The 25,008-nt window shown below is 37.5% G+C and overlaps 1 protein-coding gene across 2 annotated transcripts; it reads left to right on the forward strand.

Moving 5' to 3' along the window:
• Positions 1 to 7,077: 7,077 nt before the first annotated feature.
• Positions 7,078 to 24,592, forward strand: pdzd4 (PDZ domain containing 4). Of its 2 annotated transcripts, XM_042729637.1 has the most exons (9): positions 7,078 to 8,051; positions 8,768 to 9,152; positions 17,217 to 17,255; positions 17,923 to 18,212; positions 18,324 to 18,414; positions 18,830 to 18,928; positions 19,035 to 19,097; positions 19,475 to 19,576; positions 21,973 to 24,592. In XM_042729637.1, exons 2-9 carry the CDS (start codon positions 9,093 to 9,095, stop codon positions 23,917 to 23,919), a joined length of 2,691 nt encoding a protein of 896 aa, XP_042585571.1. In that variant the 5' UTR covers positions 7,078 to 8,051; positions 8,768 to 9,092; the 3' UTR covers positions 23,920 to 24,592. The 2 variants fall into 2 exon arrangements, with proteins under 2 accessions (XP_042585571.1, XP_018938191.1); XM_019082646.2 differs by having other exon boundaries at positions 7,078 to 9,152.
• Positions 24,593 to 25,008: the final 416 nt, after the last annotated feature.

Consider the following 25,008-nt stretch of genomic DNA (forward strand, 5'->3'; position numbering starts at 1 on the left):
GAAAACTACTAGTTTAAAACTACTTAGTAAACTACTAGTTTAGTAGTTTTATATTGCAAGTATACTCACATGTTTTCTTTAAGTGAACTTTACATCACATTTAAATACTACTATGTCACTATTTATGTTTTAATTTGTATATATTTTGTTACATGAATATCTAAACATACAAAACATCCAAAGAAAGAACAAGGTATCTGCTTGTAAACAAAAACATTTTATTCTAGCTTCATGCATTCTTTTTTTAAACACTTTAATGTGGGTAAGTTTCATTAAAAATAAACAAATAACAATTTGAACAAAAAGCCGAAAAATGACTATGAATCGGATTCAGAATGATAATCGAAATGTAGATGGAGTTGATCAACACCCCAAAGCTTGACTGTAATTATTACCTCTTCATCGGTTGACATTTTATTCCATAACCTTACATTTCTTATGCTGTTTCATGTCAGATGATCATGTTAGATTATGTGTGTTAGTAGCTGTTGTTTCTTCTTCTTCACTTGTGTTTTTTTAATTCTGTACAGAAGATGTGTACTAGCGCCCTCTACCATATAACAATGAAAACACTGATTCTAGGAGCACAAGTATAGCTCAAATATATTTAGACTTTTTGTAAGTATAAGTCAAGTATACTTAAATATAATTTTAAGTATATTTCTGAGGAGTACATAAAGTCCATTTCTGAGAAGTACATAAAAAGTAAACTAAAAGCATACTTTCCTATTTTTAGTTTAAAAGAAGTATACTAATAGCACACTTGAACAAACTTATTTTTCGTAAGGGTAGTTCGCCCAAAAATGAAAATTCTGTCATTAATTACTCACCCTCATGTCGTTCCAAACCTGTAAGATCTTCATTCATCTTCGGAACGCAAATTAAAATATTTTTGGTGGAATCTGAGTGCTCTATGACCCTCCCATAGACAGTAAGGATATTACCACGATCAGCGTATGGAAATGTAGCAAGGACATTGGTAAAATAGTCCATGTGACATCAGGGGTTCAACTGTAATTTTAGGAAGCTATGAGAGTACTTTTCGTGCGTAAAGTAAACAATAATAACATTCTTTTCCCAAAAGTTACCATTTTCCGCCATTTTGGAGAGTACATGGGCATGCTGAACATAAACAATGCGGATACTCTCCAAAATGACAGAGTACTCTCAGATTCCATCAAAAATATCTTAATTTGTGTTCTGAAGATGAACGTAGGTCTTATGGGTTTAGAATGACATGAGGGTGAGTAATTAATGACAGAATTTTTATTTTTGGGTAAACAAACACTTTAAAAATATCTTGTTGAATTTATTACAAACATGCAGCTTTTCACTTCACAAGATGTTAATTGATGGACTGGAATCCTGTGGATTACTTGTGAATGATTGTGAAGTTTTTATTAGCTGTTTGAACTCAAATTCTGACAGCACCCACTCACTGCAGAGGATGGGTAAGCAAGTGATATAATGCTAAATTTCTCCAAATCTGTTCCGGCGAAGAAACAATCTACATCTTGAGTGGCCCGAGGGTGACTAAATTTCAAGCACATTTAAATTTTTGGGTGAATTATTTCTTTAATCTGCGACTTTAATTTCATCATGCCTGGACCAACCCTTTCCTTGCAGTTCTGCCTATATACACATCTGGGGATTTAAGCTAAGGTTCATTTCCAGCAGCTAAACCCACGTGCCCTTCCCCCACTATGTCCCATGTGAGACAGGTACAGGCCTTGATGAATTAGGCCCTGAATCGCAGCTCCATCCTGAACCGCCACAATCTGGAACACATACGAGAGCCTAACGTGACGTGAATGACACACATCCGCTGAGCAGGGTGAAAAATTAATTACAAACCAATGTGTTTGCCAGCCAGTGGGACGAGTTTGCCTCATACAGATGTGAGATGGGAATGCATTGGGCATGCTGGGTAATTAAATGAACTGCACTGTGCCGCCCTTGGAGGGAGGACGTGGCTTAAAGCCCTGGGGGTGGCCGACAGAGTTCTGCTTATTGCCTCTCGCCCTCCAGAGAGATGAGAGGTGCCCTTATTTATGAGCAGTTTGGCTCAATAATAGAGGAGAGCTGGAATTGATCATATCTGTCTGGGTCAAAAGGTCTCTGTTGATTTGAGATGTAGCACACAAGTGAACCAACTTCATTCAATAAAATACAACAGTGCAGAAAAGAAACCAATGAACATGAAATCTGCATTTTATATTAATTCTACAATATTTTCATTGCAAACTCACCTGATTATTGTGTATAAATGGACAAAGCATCATCCACAGGGAAAAGAAACACTTTATAGATCAATCTGTCCCTAAAGTATATTAGGTTGATCCACAAAACCACAATTACACATTCTCCTCCATCCTCCCCCAATCCATTCTCCATCTTGTCCATTTCACATACCTCCAGGCTCCTTACATGTATCCCATCCCCCCAAAAAAGCGATGAGAGGAACAGATATTTTATATAAAGCAATGTGATTGTTTTGTGCTGATGGGGACTGGTCAATATCTACAAGCGTCAGGTTTAAGATTGTATCTGGTTGTTGAATGAATCTTCATATAGAATAATTGTAAACTGCGATGTCTTCGTTGCAGGTTGTGACACGTTAAAGATCCTCTTCCTCTCCATCGACTGACCTCTCCCTTGGATACAAATCTTCAGAGGAGTTCTGAGTTATGTCTGCGCCTGCGTTCTCATGGAGAAATAGTAATTCAGATGAACTGTGAGCATATTTATCTCTATATCACTTAATTCCAAAGCCAACCAGATCTTTTAGTTTTAGAATGATTTTGAGCTGTGGGCCTTCTAATTATAAATTCATTTAAGCCATGTAACTATGAACTGAATGTGAAATCCAATCTATTTCACTGTTTTTGCTTTTCTGGCTAAATTTATTGCAACTTAAATTGATAAACTCTTGCATGTTAACTGGAGTGTGCTTGCATGAGATTTATCCTCAGGCTATTTTCTGGAGAATCTCCTCCCCCTCTGAGATAGAGAAAGGCTGAGTTTTTATTAAGATTGAGGTGGAATTTTCTTCACAACAGGGCTCCATATTTTCTCATTGCTGTAGGCATAATGAATTTACATGAGATCTGAATGAGTTAATGAATTTTCTCAACAACACCTCCCATGGGTTTGCGGGGACCCTGTGGATTCATGTATGACAACTGTGTGTTTTATCACAACTTTTCATTAAGGATGTCAAGTTGTAAACCTTAACATTCACAAGCTTTGTACAGAAACATACTTTACCTATTGAAATGAAACATTCTTGTTTTATTAAAACACATCATTACCGATCAAAAATTTGAGGTCAGTAAGATTTAAAAAAAAAAGAAATTAACACTTCATTAAAATGATCATTCAATTAAAAGTGACAATTAAAACATTTATAATAAGATTTGTACTTCAAATACTTTTTTAAACTTTCCATTCATCAAAGAATCCTAAAGCACAACTGTTTTCAGTGTTGATAATAAGAAGTGTTTATTGAGCACCTAATCAATATATTAGAATGATTTCTGAAGGATCATATGACATTGAAGATGAAGTAATGAAATGCTGAAAAATGAAATATAATAAAATAGAAAGCAGTTATTTTAAACTGTAATATTTTACAACATTGCTGTTTTCACAATATTTTTAAACAAATGAATTAACATAACAGGCTTATTTCAAAAATATTGAAATAAGCTGAAACTTTTGAACGATAGTGTATATAACACTGGCATATTTAAAGAGCCAAACACATTAAAAACGTAATTGTTGTATTTAAATGTGTGGAATATTACATTTAAAATTATTTCATTATTTATTCCCTATCATTAAAAATATATATTGGTTGCTTTTGTAAAAGTATGATTTCTGAAGCCTAAAAGCTTCAGTTACCGAAGAAAGATCAGCACAGTCTAGAAATAAAGTCATAAGGGTTCTGAGCAACATGAGAGTGGGCAGACAATGGCAGATTTTTCATTTTTGCCTGAACTATGCCTTTAATTATAGAGACAGAAACAGGTGCCTTCCCATCCTTGAGGCAGTTATCCATAACGCTGCACTCCTGAAGTGTGTAATTTCTCCTCTTCCGCTGCACATCCCACCAACACTGACCTCTTATCATTGTCTCTCAGACTTCAATAACTGCTCCTGTACCATCTCTGTATTATTCTCTCTGCTGCTCTTCTGAAAGCACTGAGCTTGTTTGGCTTCTATAATTGCTTGTCAAATCCCTCACTTTCTGAAGTGCTGTAACATCGTTTATGGAGGGTCTCTGCAGTACACACACATCTCTGTCAACCGCTCTTTCTTACTACTTCTGTGCTTCCTTTTATTTTAAAGGCTTTCAGGCTTGCGAGATGCATGATTTCCAAATGGCTTCGGTATAATTGTAAAAGATTGTAAATGGGAAACCGATCTCCCTAACAAGGCTATTAGGAACCAGCAGGATATCAGAGCAAACGAGCAATTGAATTCAAAAGCAACATGTTGGCACATCACCTTTTTCCAACAGTTTACAGCAGGCTCTTCTCCAGAGAATTCTGTCTGTTTTCTGTTTTCATTCATGATGTGGAGATCGAAATGCTGTAAAGTGTTCATAAACAGCGAAGGCGACCACCAAAATACAGAAGGTCACAGTGAGGGCAACAAACAAACAGAAAAGTTACAAATGCAGAGCGAATGGGAAAGCATCAGTAACAGATATGAAATCTCTCTCTCTCTCTCTCCTTCCAGAGGTATAAATAAGTAATGAGTATATTGTTAAAATTCATGTTGCACTCTCATTCCCTCCAGTGACTCTCTTTCCCTCTCCCTCTCTTTTAGTATAATGCATTCTAATGTCGCGAGATCAGCCCATTACATGTTATTCAAGTTTCAGAAAGAACTCATAGGAAATCACAGGGCCATATGATTGTGGCTGGCGTCGGGATAGAAAGCATACACAATGGCCAGCTTTTCCCTGAATGCATCTGCCTTTATCCCCCACTTCCTTTGATATTCGGCTGTTCATGTCCTTCACAACAAAATCATACTTTATTTATTACATATTGAATTTGTAATCATAGTACAAATACAAACCTTAGTTACTCTGTTTCTCCCTATCTCTCTGTTTTTTTCTGTCCTCTTTATCTTGCCATCTTTTATGCTTTGTGTTTGTGTTCCTAAATTGAATTGTTATACTATTAAATTTGAGTTAATGGTATTAAATGCACACACGCACACACACACAGACAGACACAAAATATATATAATTATATAAAATTTTATTATATATTGTTTGATTTTATTTTTATAGCATACATATGACAACACTGAGCTCCGCATGTGGAGCTGTGAGTTGGAACTCAGAGATGTGTTTCCATGTGAACTGATAAATGTCAGTCAACAGCATGTTATTTTGTTGTGTGTCAAAGGGCAGTGGAGTGTATTAAAATAAACCTACTTGTCTGATTCCCGAAGATCCACTGGACAGGTCTATCCTGTGTCAGCAAGGATAATCACAGCTGTCAGGTTGTCTTCAAGACAGAAATAGTCTAAGAGAAAGAGAACACATGAGGACAGTGACAATCCTTGTAATGGCAAATAAACAATATTCAGAATCTGAACTTATAAATTACATGTATTACTAAAAACTACACTTACATGAGTTTATTTAAATTCCATTCCATTTGATTCTACTTCCTTAAATTCAAATTTGATTTACAGTTCTATATTCTGTTTGCTTCATCAATCCAAATTTAATTCAGTTTAATTGGAATTTAAAAGGCATATTCAATTCATGTTTTAATGATGCACAATCTGTGTATGTGTGTGTGTGTATACACACACACACACACACAGTGAGAAAGAGAAATGCAATATGCAATGCAAAATTTCATCATGAACCAGAGCCTGCGTTATAAATAATAAAAAGAAAGAAAGACACGAATGACATGAGACTGTAATAATAAAGCCAGAGAAAGCATCACAGTAGGGTTTTGTAGGTTGGTTTATATTGATTTAGCATGGTAATCCCTGTTCTCTAAATAAATCAGTACGTCACATTTCAAATAAACTCTTTTAAAAGGCAGCTCTGGTTTTGCATGACTACCCATGGTGCAGTGAGGAGTCAGAGGGGCAGCATGAGATAACAGGTTATCAGCAATACGTACAGGGACCTCATCACACCTTATAACTAACACATCATGTCTTACACAGAACACACCACTGGTGCTCAGCACAGCTACAGGTCAATAATGACTCCCCTTAGCATAAGATTCTAGCAGGTACATCATTTTACACTGTGCTTGTTAAATATTGCTTTATCATTGCTTACTGTAAATTATAAAACAAATAGCTCCAGTCCTACAGGGCGATTTATCATTACAGTGCTCAAAATGTGCAAAAATACACTATATAGTAATATCTATGATGCCAAACACCTGCTTACCTAACAACTGTGTATATAATAACCCATAGAGAAAACTATGTTATTGTTTACATGTCAAGGACTGTATCTTCTAGTGGAGGGAGAAAAAATTAAATAAAATAAAATATTCTGTTATTGTTTACTATATCTACTAGTGGAATAAAATAAATGCAGCAATCAAAAGCATCCAGTAACAGAGTGATTAAACAGTATTCAGTAGTATTCAGATTGTGACATGACCTCAATGTGTCTGCACATATGATGCCACCTGCTCCTCCATCTAGAATGAAACCATTTTTAAATGGTTTTCATTCTACTGTACAAAAGTAGTTTTCTAAATCTGAAACATTTTTTTAATTAGGAAAAATGAATGAGAGCAACTTCACTTCTGCATTTATTTTACTAATATATTTAATATGTATTTTATTATGAATAAGTTTTTTTTTATTATGAATGCAATAATTACATTTAATTTGTATGCATTTTTATAATGAATAACATTGCTTTTTATTATACAAGCAATAAGGAACTTAGTGATGCACTATATTGTGACTCTAGTGATAATATAGCACACCTATTGTCCTATTGCAGTATGGTTGCAAGCGTTAAGGTAAAAAAGAATGGCCACAAGAGAGAGTCACGCTTCTCAAAGCTCCTTGGTCTATGTGGTCAGAAATTCTGTTTGTGTGCTGACAGCCAGAGACTGACAACATCTTCAGCTCCTTTCACAACAGGCAACAAAGACCCCGAGTGCAAAGCTGCTTCCAATACAGGTGACACAGAGAAAGAGAGAGACAGCGAAGAGGGGCTGGGAAAAAAGATATGAGGGAAGCAGGAAAGGAAGGTGGGAGGGTGAAGCTATCACCTACAAGTACAAGAGAGAGGCTGAGCGAGAGAGAGAGAGAGAGAGAGAGAGAGAGAGAGAGAGAGAGAGAGATGAGAGCTGGCTGGTGAATATTGGCTGGTATTGTCGGGGAAGGAGGGGCCAGCTGTAAAGCTGTAATGGGCTCCAGCTTGTGCAGTGGTGCCGATCCCCACATTTCCTCCAACCCAGCCGCTTTTCCTCTCTCTGCAGACACACATGTACATGCGCTGGGCTGGCACCGCTCCAGCAGAGCCTTGAGACATTCTCGAACGGATTTTTCAGATTTACCACCCCACCATCAGACTGAATGACATTGCTTTTCTCTTTGGAAATGCATGGCTCCACTTCATTCATCTTCAAATGCTCAAGCAAGCTGGATTACATCCCAAATCTCCAGATGTGAGGAGCAGAAACATCATTAACAGTGGACTAATACGCACTTTAAAGATTTCTTTTATATCCCGAGGTTCTGTTGAATCTGTATTTCTCTCGGAAGCTGGGCAGATGTAGGGCAGCATTCAATTCATTCCCTGCTGAAGATCAGATACTTCCCCTTCACCCCTTTCAATCATCCTTCCGTCATGCGATGGAGAGAACAGTCCTTGTAGACTGACATACTGTTCGGCGAAAGAGCTAAGCTCACCTCAGTAGTGCGAGAGAGACATGATCTGACAGGTGCACTCTCTCATTCATTTTCTGCCATGAACATGCAGCTGGAATTCTGGGAAGAAAGGAAGAGGGCTGGTTTGATGTGATCATATCTGCAAAGTGAGTGCAAATGAGAGGTGGGATTACAGCCTCACTTTAAAGAGGACAAGGAAAAGATGATGACACAGTCATAGAGTGCTTATGTAGATAAATACATGCAGGTGTCAAATACAACATGCTGTGGATAGGAAATATGAAATTAGGTATGGCACCAGCATCCATAGACTTGCAGTTATAATAGCGGCTAATGAACATCTAAACACATCCGCATTAAAATTGTAATCTTAATTAATGATGGAACGGAAATACACAAGTCTAGAATCGCAGCAGGCACTAGTTACAGACTCAAGCAACATGTTTTAAAGCACTTCAAATAGCATGACGTGCATGTCTGTGCCTAGAGAGCGTTGTTATATGTAAATGAAGGAAACAAGCTCTCTAATAATAGAATCAGAGTGTGAAGGAAAGCATCTCTCAGGGGAATACGGAGTGGCGGAAAGTAAACATTTGTTTATTGCATCTTTTATTTAATAATTCATGTCTTAGTCTACGACTTTGGCGGAGGCACCAGGGAGTTCACGTTAGGCAGATCATCTATTTGATGAGATTGTTCAGACACGGCGGGATCTGTAAATTGAATCCTGTCACAACGTGCTGCTGGCTGCTTGTTTCAAGTGTTGTTTCAACATTATCTGTCTAATAATATATCTGATTCGCATCATCATATGTGAAGTTTCAAAGCCAAAAACATTAAACTAACTTTCCTGAGTGTGTAGGAAATTCAAAGCTGACTAAAAGCACACAGACATCAGAGGCTCCATTCATCAGTGATCAAACCTTGACTTTCTCACGGCTGGATGCTGCAGCGTCTCTGATCCCGTTTCCCGGGTTGGACCTCAATTAAAACAGCAGCCGGGCCTGAATGAGGGAAGCAGACAAAGAAAAGAACATCAAAGCCCTTTTCATGGAGTGCAGAGTCTTAACATCTGATCTCAGGGAGGGATTACTGTAATTGGACGGCAGGGATCGACACCTACGTCGGAGAATCAGGAAGCGAAGAGCATCGAGGAACCGCACCCCCTCAGGAAACCACGAGCCACGATGGGCTGCAACATGTGTGTGGTGAACAGGCCGGAGGAACAGTACAGGATCATGTTTCAGGTGAGAATACTAACAAGTTCATATTCAATTTTTTTTACTTTGCACTTGCAATCATGTGCTTATTGAGGATAATTCTAGGAGGTAAACTTTTCACAAAGGTAATCAGATTAATAATGCAACATAAATATGAATGTATCACTTATAATGACATTTTAAAACAATAAAAACTTTATTTACAAATTAATAAAAAAAAAAAAAAATTATATTTGTATTCAGCAAGGATGCATTAAATCAGTGGTTGCCAATCCTGGTCCTGGAGAACCCCCAGCACTGCACATTTTAGAAGTCTCCCTATTCGAACAAACCTGATTCAACTCATCAGCTCATTAGTGAAGACTCCAAGACCTCAAATGTGTGTGTCAGATAAGAGAGACACCAAAAGCGTGCAGTGCTGGGGGTTCTCCAGGACCAGGATTGGGAACCACTGCGTTAAATTAAGCAAAGGTGACAGTAAAGACATTTATAATGTTACATTTCTATTTCAAATAAATTATGTTCTTTTGAACCTTCTATTTATCAAAGAATCTATCACAATTTCTACTAAATAAATAAATAAATAAATAAAATAGAATGTTTAGAATATTAGAATGATTTCTGAAGGATCATGTGACACTGAAAACTAGAGTAACTGCTGCTGAAAATTTAGCTTTGCCATCACAGGAATAAATTACATTTTAAAATATACTAAAAAGAAGCAGTTGTTTTAAATTGTAATAACATTTCACAATATTACAGTTTGCCCTATATTTTTGACCTAATAAATACAGCCTTATGAGCATAAGATACTTTCCAAAAAAACATTTTTGACCCAAACATTTGAACAATTAAATTGTAACAGTTGTAGCATGTAACATTAAATATACTATATATCATATGTAAAAGTAGCACTTCAACTACTGAGCATTCATTTTTTAAAACCATGGGCAGTAAACAGGGAGTCGGTCCTCCCTTTGCTGCAACAGTTTCAACTCTTCTTGAAAAGGTTTCCACTTGATGCTGAAACATGGATACAGGAATTTCAAATATCAAAAGAAAATTATTTTGGATGGCCAATTTAAGCTTGGGCCCAAATATAGATAATCTTGTGTAAGATGATCATTTCTTGATCTGTAACAATGAAATGTTCCTCAAATAACTATACTGAATGTTGGGGTTCAAGGTCCTTTACTCCTGAATGAGGCTCCTTTTCTTCTTAAAACTGAACAAAAAAGTTCTGCTTTGCACCACTAGTAATAAAAAACCCTCACATTCTGCTGTCTCATGCGACACCAGGGTTTATGTATGCTAAGCTTACGGGGATTGTAGATCTGCCAGCAAACTGGAAACTGTTTATCTTAACAGAGCAGGTTTAAGATGTGTCAAGGGGCCTTTGAGTTAAGGTGGTGCTTTAGGCAAACAATTTAATGAATTAATCCTGTGTTGAAAACCACAATCCCCTAAACAGCACAAAGACTTCCTACTCAGCATCCTTTAATTGACATGGCGGTGAGATTTTCGAATAGTCTGAGAGAAAAATCTTTTAAAACCTCTTCCACTGGTAAGGTGTTAAAGTTTGGTTTCCATTCTGTCATTTTTCCAACCACATGACAGGTCATGTGACTATGATTGATAGCTAGGGGATATTTATACTGCTGAAAAGTGGAGCAGGATGAGAGAAGGGCAGATCTGCTAATAATAAAACTTATCAGGTGTGTAAAATATCTGTGGCTGCAGTGGCACTGATCAAGGTTTAGTGAATTCAAATCCAAAATAAATGTTTAACAGAACAAAAATGATCACTACACTTGTATCAGAGCAAAACTGATCCCTTGACTATGCAAAATAAAAAAAGCATGGCACGCCTCTGAACACATGGCTTAAAGCTGACAAATGAAATGTGGCTGCAGTGTAATGTCACCCTGAATTAAAGAATCTAAGGGTCCAAATCAGTAAGTATCTATGACACCTGTGCAAACAAACTATTACAGCCTTTTGCAAGGTCATGGTCATGAATATGCAAATATTAACTGATTTATATGTTTTCTGAAGAGAATGTGAGTCTATGCACAAGTCACTGCTATTATGCTTAGGTGTTCTGGGTTGTTGCTATGCAGTTGCTGTTTAAAATGGTTGTTAGAACATTGCTGTTGCGTTTATAGGTGATTTTTAGGTAGTTACATAATTTATTTACATGCATGATTTATAAAAAAAATAGCAAAACAAAAACTTGAAAATATGTAGTAAATAACAGCAAAGTGTCTCCTTTTTCATAAAACACAAAACACATGATTTTCAAATTAATAAATAACATGCATATAAAAAATTTAATGTAGCTACTAAACAGTGATATTTTAGTATCATATTTCTTTTATTAATATTTTGAATTTGTTTTCATTTTTATATTTGTTTTATTTTAATTTTAGTTTGTTTTAGCAATTTTATGTGCTTGTCATTTTTATTAGTTTTTAATTTGTGGTTTGTATTTTTTTTTTTTTTAGGTATCTTACATCAATTTAAAGTAAATGTTAATGAGAAATTATGTCTTTTTTTAATATAATATTTCAGTTTATTTCAGTTAAAGTTTATTTCAAATAATGATTTTAGTTAACTAAAATAACCCTGCTTCATATTCATACTATGGTACTAAATAACAGTAATACATCTCCTATTTTCTTTAAATGATTTTAAAACTGTGAAGACTACCAAACAAAAATGCAACCCATTTCAAATGCATTGCCACCTCTCAGTTCCTTCACCTGTAACATTTAAACTCCACTTGACTAAAATCCTCTCCACAGCTTGAGTTTGCCACTTTGAAGTTTTGTACAGAGAGCAATTTGCTTTCTCGGCCAGACCGCAATGTCATGCCAGGATAGGTCGAGCTTTTTCTAATACCGAGAGGATCTCCCACTTGATCTCTTCAATCTCACTTCAATTTCCAGCTCTTCTCTCCGCCGTATCCTCCACTGCCTGAGGCTCTTCACAGAGGGTTTTACTCTAAGCTAGTTTCTTATGCAGTGACAGAGAGTCCTCTCTGTGTGAGCCTGTTTTAAATGCTGCACACTTATTAGTGGAGAGAGCTGAAAGACACCATAAACCCCCCGCCAAATCAGCTGCACCAACACTGGAAGCCCCCTGGATTTACTGCAAAGGAATCCTGAAGCATATATAATGCGCTTTAGAATGTGATGCAAAATGATATTGGCATGAGAGTCATGACAAGCGGTGAGTGACATCACCATGAGGCATTACACATCTTTACTTTTTCCTCCTATCATCCATGGCTTTCAGACTCAAATTGTTCACAAATTAACAAAAATGAAAATTCTGCCATCATTTACTCACCCCACCATCTATTTATACATTTAAGTGTTTTTAAAGTCCCTTATGCTCACCAAAGCTGCATTTATTTGATAAAAAATACAGTAAAAACAGTAATATTGTGAAATATTATTACAATTTAAAATAACTATTTTGAGTTTTAATATTTTTTTAAATATCTGTGATGCAAAGCTGAATTTTCAGCAGCCATTACTCCAGTCTTCAGTGTCACATGATCATTCAGAAATCATTCTGATATGCTGATTTGGTACTTAAGAAACATTTCTTGTTATTATCAGTGTTGAAAAAAGTTGTGCTGCTTATGTATTCATGAGAACCGTGATACATTTTTCAGGATTCTTCAAAGAATAGAAATTTCCAAAGCACTTATTTGAAACAGAATCCCTCTGTAACAATGTTTTTACGGTCACTTTTGTCAATTTAATGCATTAATAAAAAGAAAAAAGAAAAATCATTCTGAATCCTGAATTTTGAACAGTAGGCAAGCCATTGGATTTATAATTTTCTGCCTGGCAACAATGAAACTAGTGAAAAATCCCTCAGGGTTACACTGAAGGAGGGACCTGAGCCATTTCTAGGTATTGAAATATTATGGAGACTTATTGGTGGGCTTTTTTTAAAGTAACCAACCACTAAAACACCAGTCATTTTCTTCACTAAATGTTTTTTAGCATTGTAATGCTGTAACTATGTTTTATAAAAGCAACAAGCTGCCAAGGGTTAAGTGGCGCTGTAAGATAAAAACCCCAATAAAATACACCTCTTGTTGCCTACTCTAAAGGGCTTCTTCATAGTGACACTGTACATTCTCACCCAGTCTTTCATCAGTGTCATGCTCTGTGTTTCTGAGTAAGTGGCATTTGCTCTTGCTTCTGCTCTGTGGCTGGGCACACGGTAATGAAGAGCAGACACATCCTGACAGGCTTCATTGGACTCAGGACAAGCTGCTGTAGGCATGAATAATACCATTCACACCAGATCACATTAGCCGGCTCTTCTGGAATATCTGAGCACATGGAATCGCTATCCGTGAACGCCATCACATTCATTTGGCAGTGCTACGCTCATCCCCGCTAATTGCTTCCAAGCTTTAGTCTTATGATGTTGTATAAATGAGCTTGCTCTGCAGCAAAAATTCTATGCATGTTGAGTCACTCCAAAATGAGCCTTTTAGCAGACGCTTTGCCTTTTGTAATCCTGCCTAACCCCACCCCACGACATGTCTGATGAGTTTCCCTCTCGCGCTCTCAGTCTTCCTGCCTCTACCTAACATACCCCGTCAAATTTGTCTCTATGGGATGCCGTTGCTAAGGCAACTGAGGTCATTAAGCAAGACTTATATGCTTTCTCACTGCAATGCATGTAGATGCAATAATGATGGTGAAGACACGCACACACATAGTCTAGCGCACTAAATCAGCCGTTTGAAAAAAACACTGATGTAAATAAACAAAATCTACTCATGTGCCCTCCACACTGCAGGAGGTCTCTCCAAACACGCAGCGACATGAAAGGAAAAAAGATAAAACGGTCCACCCTTCACCTGCTCCAAGAATGGGGGAAAAAAGAAGAAAGTAAAACTAATCCAGACTGACATTTTGGGCACAAGTAACCTTTAGTTAAATTCTTCTCTGGTTTCTAGCACGACCCTTGCCCTGCCCTGATCGGGAGCAGTGGTAGGAGCAAAAATTGCTATTGCCCTGTTCTGAACATACATATATCACTGCTCAGGACTCAGGATTAATGGAGGTTAAGGTTCAATCCAGGGCGGAGAGACAGAGAGAGAGAGAGATAAAGAGAGAGAGTTTCCTCCTCTAAACTCTAATCAAAAGCAAGACGAAATCCTGAGGGGAAGGTGATGGAAAGAGGGAGGGAGGACGGGAATAGAGTTTGGAAACAATGTAAAAGGCACAGTTTAGAACCTCAAACTGAGTTGACCTAGTTTACTGCAGTGCTTAGAACCTTTGTGAAGACGTTTAGCATTTCTAACACTTTGTTTAACTGGGTAAAGATGATTGAGAGAAGCAAGCTAATTTCAAAATGAAAGTCGGAAAAAAGAGCCATAATCAGAATAATTATTTGGAGGAGAATCTAGTGGGAAACAGCCCTCTGTTTCTGTTTTATAATTAGCAGGCCGTCGGTGGAAATGCAACAACAAATAACCTGTCACTCCAATAAAAAGCTCATACTGCTGCACTAATATACACCAGAGTTAATACTCAGAGGTGGCAAAGTAGATGCATTAAAGCAGTTACAGATGCAATAAGCAGATAAAATGTCTAACAAATAAGGTACTTAACACAAAAACCAATAAAAAAGGTATTTGTTTGCAATTGGAAACTATTACATATGATTGATTGAATTCCTATTAAAAAAACAAACATTTCATTATATTGTGGCATCCAGGAACTGACATCATTCAAGAAAAGTGGCATTACATTTTAAATTGTACACGGATTGTACTACAGATGACAACTGCCTTTAAATTTACCAAATTTATTGTAACAAAAATTATACAACAACTTATATTTTGTAACAGTTTGCAAAGTATACTTAATATTAATATACATAATATTAGCTAAAATAATTAGAAAATCACCCTATCTATTTTTAAATGCATCTTATTGAACTTATTGTGAAAGATTCGTCCATTAATACAATTTGTTTTTTTAATTTTTTGAGCTAATAATTCTTCAAATGCTAATAATAATCAAAATGTCTCAACTTAATCTCCCCATGAAATGCCAGACTTCTCTTTATGCATGCTGGACATCTCCAATCTGCTTTAACCCTCTTGCTTTCTTATAATCGGTTTCAGATCTGCCTCCAGTCAATCAACAACCAGGTCCCTGCCTTACATTTCTTTCTTTCGTTTCTCATCTGTCTCAGATATACGTCACAATATGGAAGACAAGATTTGTTTCTACTTCTGTTACATTCCGACTTATGATTGATACCTGCATTGGGTATCAAACTAAAAATGAACAACACTTTTAAAGCTTATAAACAATCAAAAAAAAAAAAAAATTATTCCCATACTAACTAGATGAACAATTTCTGAAGGTTAAACATTTCCTTTTACTAAAAAAAACAACAAAACAAAATTGACTTTTTTTTAATGCTTCCAGCTGCATGTCTTTGAAAGTGCCATAATCAATGTGGCATGTTTGGTAGATCACAGACTCTGAGTTAATGTAGGCGTCCCACAGTGAGATGATAGGGATCGTTGGGGTGTGGATGTGCATTGCGGTATCTGTGAGCACCTTCAGAAGCTCCTTCATTAGCAATGCAATTATTCCACAGGGGCAAATGTACAGGGTGAGGGTCAACAGAGGTGTATCAGGAGTTAAAGCGATGTAATTGCTGTCTCCTGGTATTGAACTGATAAGCACGGTCACCCACTGAGTTCTGTAGGCAACTTAATCATGCAGAAGAAATTCCATTACAGTCAATTCAGCACACTCTTTTGTTTCTCTAAAAACACAAAAACAAATGTTTGGAAATTTCCAACACTACTTTCAGATGTGAAACTGCTTATAATTTCCCCATGATCACATGTATATAAATCAGAAATACTAATACATTGAGAGAATCATACATTAACAAGCATGTTCTATATGAGTCAGGGAACATATAGAAAATCTTTTCTGCTTGAGAAGTCCATGTTGGCCAATATCACTCCAATATCAGTCCATTTGTAATCAAAGCCACTGACAGGATCAATAATGAGCCAACCACAATGAAAAATAAATATGTTTCACCTCTTTTAGACATCAAAAGACTTTCAGTCAAACAGCATAAGGATTGAGGTGAGACCTGGTCTCTATGGGTCAACTATTTGTAGCTTGACTGCTTTGAGAAGGATTAAAGAAACAGAGAGAGAGAGAGAGGGATAGGAGGGGTTGTCAAAAGTACTTTCAGTATAGTATTAACCCTGTATTGATTGTGGGTTGTATTCTTGAGGGTTAAAACCTCTCATCTGTCCCTCCGTAAGGCCTGTCATTGAATGAACTGTCCCAATGCACAAATTCAAATCTGCACTGTCAGATATCTGTTCGTTATAATAACAATAAATAAACCAATAGACTGGAAGTCATTAACCAGCATCCACAACAGCACATGTATTACATGGTATAATTTCATAAGTCATTGATTCTGAAGACATGGGACAAAACATTTCATAATTTTACCTATATATTTCACTATTCTGGTGTGTTTTATAGATTTTGGATTAATCTATAATTATAGATCAGAGATCATTATAATTTCGGGTAATTGTGCTGGCATTTTTTTTTTTTTTTTGGTTATAACCATGATTGCAACTCTATTACAATCTATATCTAGAACATCTTGTCTGTAAAGTCTGCAAATCCCTGATACATTTTTGTACAGGACAGTGTTGACACATGCTGAGTGGCAAGTAAAAAAAAAAATATGTGAAAAATTGGAATCAAATTATTGTACTGAATACACTGTGTACACAAATAGATTAAACCAAAATAATTTCCTGATACATAAACACTATTTTGGAGGTTATATAGCTTTGTCATGGTACTCAAGGAGCAGTGATGTGCAATAAAAAGAGCCTGCTAAAACATTAACTGTTATAAAGATTAATATCACCCTTAATCAAAATGAAACAGCAATCAATAAAACACTGCACCACACAGCTGTTGTCGTTTCTGTTCAAAGCTGCCCATGTTAGCACTTTTTAATCTGGTTCTGCTCTGTTTTTCTCCACAGAAGGGAAACACTCTGCGTCCCATTGATGCAGAAGTAAAGGTAGGACATATTCCACTCAGATCTGAAGTTTGTCTTATTACATATCTTATCACCTTACTGTTCAAAAGTAGTTCAAACCAAATCAGCATATTAGAATGATTTCTGAAGGATTATGTGACACAGAAGACTGAAATAATGGCTGCTGAAAATTCAATTATTAAAATTGTATTTTTTTTAATTAATTTATTTTTTTTTTTTTTACATTTTTACTGTGTTTAATTAAATTAAACAGCTTTGGTAAACATAATAAACTGTAAAATAATAATTAAAAAAAAATTATCAGATCCCAGACTTTTGAATGATTAAGCAGAATCTTCTATAAAATCAGCATTTTATATATTTGCAGTTTCTTGTCTTTCTATTTCTTTTTTTGTGATGGGATGATGGAGAGCTCATGCTTGTCTTGCAATAGCTATTTTTGCTGCTTTGCAATGTTACTTCTCACCAAGGAGAAGCAAAACTACATCCTTCCTTGAGTTTTGCTTATTTATGCATTTATCTTCCCTCTCTCTCCTTCTCTCATTTTTCTTATCCCTGTCTCCCTCTTTCTCCACTTCATTCTCTCTATAGTGCTGCTTCAGCACTTTTAGAAGTGCAACCAATAACAACCAATAAGTACATTCTTTTTAAAATGGGCATACAATGGCATTCTTTTCACTGTCTGCAGCTCAAAGGCAGAAGAACATCTCACCTGTCCCAGGACAAAGATGGGCAACCTTATGACCCTCTCCTGCTTCAGGTGGTATGTAAGGGCCACAGGAGGAGATTGGGTGCAGCTGCTGGCACGGCTCGGCTCATGGCTATCACAGAATGTGTGGACAACGGCACCCAGACCGACATCAGCTTCCAGAACTTCCTGAATGGGGACAGAGGGTCTTACCCGAGCAGTGGATCACCCATGCCCCCACCATCCCCTCCCCTCGCACAGTTGGTGGAGCCATACCTGCTGAATGACCTGTGAGCGTCTTCGCTGTCCTCTGCCTCTTGATCAGTTCTCATTACTATCTGTGTATGTCTGTGGGATGGACAAATGCTGAAAACCTGCTGAAGAAACATGTCTTTTTACAGTGGTTCTCTGGGGCAAGAATATAGTGATCCAAATGACTACTTCAATGTTGCCAACCATGAGGTGGATCAACAAGAGGAACTAGAATATGAGGTGGGAAACCAAAAAATAAAAAATGATTTTTATTTTTTATTTATTTTTTGAAACCCTGGGTGGTATAAATGCCCAGAGCTGTTCATAATATCTTCATAATTATGAATTTCTGCAAAAAAATAAATAAAAAATAAAACAAATAATTAAAAAATAATAATAAAATCTTCTTAAATACAGATTGGCTGATTCAATGATATAATAAAATAAATAATGTAATATATAAATAAAACACATTCACTCTAAGGGAAAAAAATGGGATTTCATGGGTTAACATAAGACCAGTAACCTGTACACATTACCCCAACCTATAATATCTCATAAATTGCCTCTAGCTGGTTTTCTGTCCCAGTGCATCTTTAAAGCCGAGGGTTTAATCTCTGCCCTATAAACAGCTCTTCCTCTCTGTCTTTGTCAGGAGGTGGAGTTGTATAAGTCGAGTCAGCAGGATAAACTGGGGCTAACAGTCTGTTACCGGACAGATGATGAGGAAGACCAAGGCATCTACATTGGGGAAGTGAGTGACCACATGAGGCTGAATGCTATTTTACTGCTCAACACAACTGTATTTAGCCAAATTATTAAATTTATCCAGCTGATATTTAAACATTCTTGGTTCTTAGGTGAATCCAAACAGCATAGCAGCAAAAGATGGAAGAATCAGGAAGGGGGACAGGATATTACAGGTATGTTTTTTGCTCAGAGACAAATTACATCAACAACAACCACTGATGAACTGACATCATCATTACGTTCATCTTGGAGGTCAAGCGTTTCTAGAGACAATCAGTCTATAAACAGATAATTGGTGTGACTTTTAACACAGCCCACACAGTTACTCTAGAGAATAATTACAGAACATCAAAGACAGTGCGTCATGTTGCCTTTGTCTCAAAAAGTTCTTCATTTATTCTGGTTTCTGATGTGACTCTGACACCAAGGACTCAGTCGAAACATGACCACTCTTTTGCTGATGTTTTGATGTTATGTTGTTTTAGGAAAAAAGCTGACCTTTTGTGTTTGAACATGGCTGTGAATGAAGTCTCTGTCTGTACCACGTTAGATAAATGGGATGGAAGTGCAGAACCGAGAGGAAGCAGTGGCCATCCTGACCCGTGAGGACAGCACCAACTTCTCATTACTGCTGGCCAGACCAGAGATAGAGGTAAATAAATATAACACAAATGTGAAAGAGAAAGAAACACATTAGAATAAAGAGCAAAAATACATACATTTATGAGAGTACATGCTAACAAAATAGAATGAAAAGTCTTTTACATATCAATTATTTGACCTAGACAGTAATATGATAAAATGGAGCAAATTGCTTCTCATAACACCATATTTTGGCTTTTTTAGGAGAAACCTTTTAGACAAAGCAGACACTAAAATAAACGCATAAACCATTAAGTCATCGCCCCAAATCTCACATCCTCTGAGCAATTAAATACACACATACACACAAAAATAGGCTTTTTGAGGCACATGCAAAGTTAATGGACCCACTCTGTCCCCAACGACAGCATATCCTAAAATTAATGACTTATTTTGCTGAAAGAAGGGAAACAGAAGTCTCACATCACTCAATGTCTCAATCATGTGATCACTCTTAGTGATGGGTGTCAAGGATTTGTGGCAGTTCCATTAACACTATTCCACAAGGAGATGAAGAGTGAGAGGGAACAAAGCTGCTTACAGAATGGGGGGAAAAGTGCTCCATTAGAAAGACATGCACAGAGGAGAAGTAATTGAAGGAACTGATGGAAGGTATGAGAGAGAGAGGGCAAATTAAGAGGTGCAAGCAAGGTACACTGTAGTAAGGAAGGATATCACGCTTTTTTCCACAGTAAGCAGTTTCCAAGGACATAAACTAAGCCAAGAGGTTGTGTAGATGCACATTCATGCATTGGGTAAATTAGCAAATTTGTACAATTATAATGTAAACCCTTAACCAGTGCTGGAATTTTAATTGTGCATTTATATTTATTTGTTTAGCAGATCATCTAAAGTGACTTATAAATGAGAATAACACCAGCAGAAGCAATTAATCTGAATTTCAAAGTTGTCTGTGCAAGCAAATTTATTGTTTTATTTAATACAAATTTAACAGCATTTTTACTCTTGCCCCACACAAATAGGAACTGTTCTAAACGAGCACCTATTTCAGAGCTATATATATGCTGCTCTGCATTTCCGACTTTGTAACTGTGTCAATTTTTTAGCAATTTATGGGGAACCAGTGGTGATATTGAAAAAATGGCTGTTGGTTATTGTGTGCAGCCTGCAAAAATCATCTATCATGAGCAAAGCCGTCAGCTAATGAATAAAACAGTGAGCTCATTTCAGCCAACGCTCAGCACTAACAAGATCAGAACAAAAAGGGGCCATTTTGTACCTCTCATTCTCATCCGCAGTCACCCTCCCAGCAACACAGAAAGATTAATGACGAACTGAAGACCAGAAACAAGTGGAACTGTCAGACCAGGAGAGGAAGAGATTGAGAGAGAAAGACAGACAGTTATAGAGAAACAGCAAGGGATTGTTGACTTACAGAAAGAGATTACAAGCTGACTAAATCAAGAGGAACGAAAGAGATACAAATATGCTCAAGAAATGTCATGGGCAGACCATTAAAACAACCTGCGTTATGAAACTCTGATATATAATCAAGTGATAATTGATTATTGGCTGCCATCTATAGACAAAGATTACTTAGGATAAAAAAATCAATGCTTCAATAAATCTGTATTCATCAATAAATCTTGATTCGTAGCAAGTCATAACAATTGTCACAAATTATAATGAACACAAAAATAGTCAGAGTAATAGTACCATTAGTTATAAAGTATCTCAGAAGAAAATAGTTTTATTTTCTAATTGGTAAAGTCTCAGTGATTATGAAATATGTCTTATTTACTATCTATACTATGTACATTCAATGTGATAAATATCTCATAATATGTTGTTCAAAATGCCAGCTATCCACCTCTATTTTTTAATGCAGAATCCGTTTTCTGTGAATGTGTGAGACTTCTGGTTTATTAGCCGCTGTAGAAAAATAACGAGAAGAATAACAAAGTGCAGTAAAGAGTATAACTGTTTGCGCTACCAACCAGTGTGTTCATATTTAAGATAATACATTAATATGGTAGAGACACCAGTTTGCAATATCAAGCAGCAAAACGAGCTGTTTTCTACAGCTAAAAATGGTTGGAAGCAGATGAGACAGGAAGCCAGACACATTCAATTTAAAAATGGCCATGCCTGCTCTTTTGGGAAAAATAAGGTGGATAGATCAATTTACTTGAATAAATATATATATTTGTGTGTGTAAGTATGAAAATACTAGACCTCAATGCGGTTTAATAATAATAGGCCTCATAATTCTTGCTTTACAACTGAACATGTTGCACACAATTAAACAAATGTCTATATTGCCATCTAGTGTTGAAGTGCATTACTGCATGTTTTTATTTTTATGGCAATACTGGTGATGTTCAGCCTCTAACTATTCCCTCTTACTTTTTTTTTATCTTCCCTTCCTTTGTGCCTTTCCCCTAGACGGACACTCATTTGGACCCAGAGGAGATTGACTGTGAGTTACCTGTAGGGATGAGTGTGGACAGCCTTAATACGTCCCATCTGCCCGGCCTTTACCATTTCCGCCAACAGAGACCCCAAGCAGGCATTCCTGAGGAAACCCTACATCCAGAGACACCCATACTCAGCTTAGCAACCCTAAGCAACAGTCAAGAGCTCGACAGTGGTGTGGGGCGAACAGATGAGAGCACAAAGAACGAAGAATCCTCCGAGCATGACATCCTTCTAGGCGATGAGCAGACCAGCACCTCCAACACAAATGCCACTAACACACCTGGCAGCCTGCGCAAGTTTAGACCCGGCAGAAGCGGCGGAGGAGGGAGCGACACGCCATCGCCTCTGTTCCCTCTCCGAGAACTCCACCTTAGCACAGACTCACTGGACTGTGGAAGCATTGGTGGTGGGTACCTTCACGATCCCGTCAGTGGGATGATAATGCCAGGCCTGACAGAAGAGGAATGCGAGAGGTACAGGCAGCTTCTGGAAATCAAGTGTCGCTATGAGAAGAGGATGAAGAAAGTGCAGCAGGTTCAAGAAATAGATCAGAAAGAAGGAGAGACACAAGAAGAAGCTGAGAATAGGGAGGAGACTCTGGATGAGAACAGTAACGAGAACCTGACTCCACATGAGATGGCGCTTCTGGAAGAGGAAATGAGGCACCTTGAGTTCAAGTGCCGGAACATTCTACGAGCACAGAAGATGCAGCAGTTAAGAGAACGCTGTTTAAAAGCCTGGCTGATGGAGGAAGAAACATCTGGCCGGGCATCTGCAGAACCTCAGGGGTCTCCATTGCATGAGCTGTCTGACATCAACGAACTTCCAGAGAAGGAACGTTCAGACAAGGACAGCACCAGCGCTTACAACACTGGGGGAGAGAGCTGCAGGAGCACACCTATGGTGAATGAGCATCAACTTCCAGTTTCTCAAATCGATGAGTCCACAAGTCCTCTGCCAATCAGACACAGGGACCGACCAACCTGGAGTGAAAGAGGACGAGCAAGCCTCAACAGTTCATATTCGCCAAGCAGCTACAAGAAGTTTCAGACTAACACCCCTGTGAACCAGAAATTCTGCTCACTCACAAGAGAAGGAACCGTCCGTCGCATGCCTGAAGGAGTGACACAGGATGTAAATTCTAGGGTGAGTGGCCATAACAGGAATGGAGGTCGTAGCGCGGAGTCAAGTCCTTACTTCACTCGACGCCGTCATTCCAACTGCTTCACTCCAGAACGCTACCAGAGCTGCATGCATCTGGGATCCTCACTTTCTGAGAGTTCTGGACCCTTGGATAGAGCTGTGGAAGGAGAAAGTGAGGCACCAGTGGGCGGCAGTGACCGTGAGGACCATGGGAATAGCATGTTTGGGTCGTTGCCTCACCCCAGCCCAGTGAAGCTTTCTCTGGCCTTACCTTTGCCACTTCCCCCTGCATCACCACGCATGGAGTGGAAGGTGAAGATAAGAAGCGATGGGACCCGCTATGTGGCCAAACGTCCTGTCCGAGACCGACTCTTGAAAGCCCGAGCTATGAAGATCCGTGAGGAGCGTAGCGGAATGACGACTGATGATGACACAGTAAGCGAAATGAAGATGGGTCGCTACTGGAGCAAAGAAGAGCGTAAGCAACATCTGCTGAGGGCCCGTGAGCAGCGCAGACGCAGAGAGTTTATGATGCAAAGTCGCTTGGAATATATGCGAGAACATGGTTTGGATATGGGCAAGGAGAGCCAGTCGGAGTCTGGCCAGAACCCAGCCTCAATCCTGGAGCTCAGTCAGAAAAAGAGCTCCAAGAAGCGCAACCGACGCATACTGGACAACTGGATCACCATCCAAGAGCTACTTGCACATGGCTCTCGCTCTCCAGACGGGACGAAGGTGTATAATCCTCTTCTGTCTGTTACCACAGTCTGAAAGGATGGTGAGGAAGGACAACAGGAAAAGAATCTATTTTACCGAATTATCAAATACTTTCTTGAACAGTTCTCAACAGTTTCAAGGGTCATCTGTCTACATTACTAATATGGCTGAGCAACATCTGGCAACTAATGCTCTTATTAATTCCAAACAATCATTTTGTAACAAGTACTTGAAGTTAAAATATCTTAAAGTCCCTGAAACAAGATGAATTTACTTGAGAAGCAACACTAGATAAAACTTGTTTTCATAGATACTTATCTATTGTTTTAAAATTGATTATACTCATGTAAAATATACATTATTTTAAGTCTTAATGTTGTTTCTCAAGTAAATGTACCTTTCAAAGATTTTTAGTTTTTTTGGAAAACAAATAAAAAACACTAATTAAAAAGTCTAGAATTTGTTTACGGGTGGCGGTACTTTTAAGTTTGAGGAAAAGCTCGATTTTCTTGATTAATGAATGTCACATTGTATTGCTTCTCAATAGACATCATCACTCCTCTGAGGTCAAGCATCTGCTTTCAAGGATTTCTGTTTGACTTTAAACTGAAAACAGCACATGGCTGAGTGACAAAGACACTCAAAAGATTATGAATGTTGACTGAACGTACACAGACAAGCACAACGCACACACCACAAACTGTACAAGCAGACAGGTCTTAATCAAAATCTGCTCATTGTAAGTAACTTCCTCACAGATGCACAAAAGTCAAAGAATGAATGGAAGATGCACAAAAGTCAAAGAATCAATCAATTAACTAACTAATTAACTTTCATAAAAAATAAATGAACATGAAATATTGATAAGACTTTTGTACAATTTACTGCTCTAATTATAACATCATATAAGTTCTTAACATGTGCAGACACAATCATGTTAAACTTTCCTACAAAGATGTGATGCTGAACATTTGTACTGCTTGTTTGTGATGGTCTGTTTACACTGTTCTTCTGTACTGTTCATTATGACCCAAATATGACAAAAGCACAATGTAAGCCACAATGTGCTTTTTAATTTTTGAATGTATGGTAATTCTTTTCCCTAACACCATAAGTCAAAGAGCGACTTTCAGAAGCCTATGT

This window comes from Cyprinus carpio, chromosome B8 (genome assembly GCF_018340385.1).
Source record: "Cyprinus carpio isolate SPL01 chromosome B8, ASM1834038v1, whole genome shotgun sequence".
NCBI classification, from domain to species: domain Eukaryota; kingdom Metazoa; phylum Chordata; class Actinopteri; order Cypriniformes; family Cyprinidae; genus Cyprinus; species Cyprinus carpio.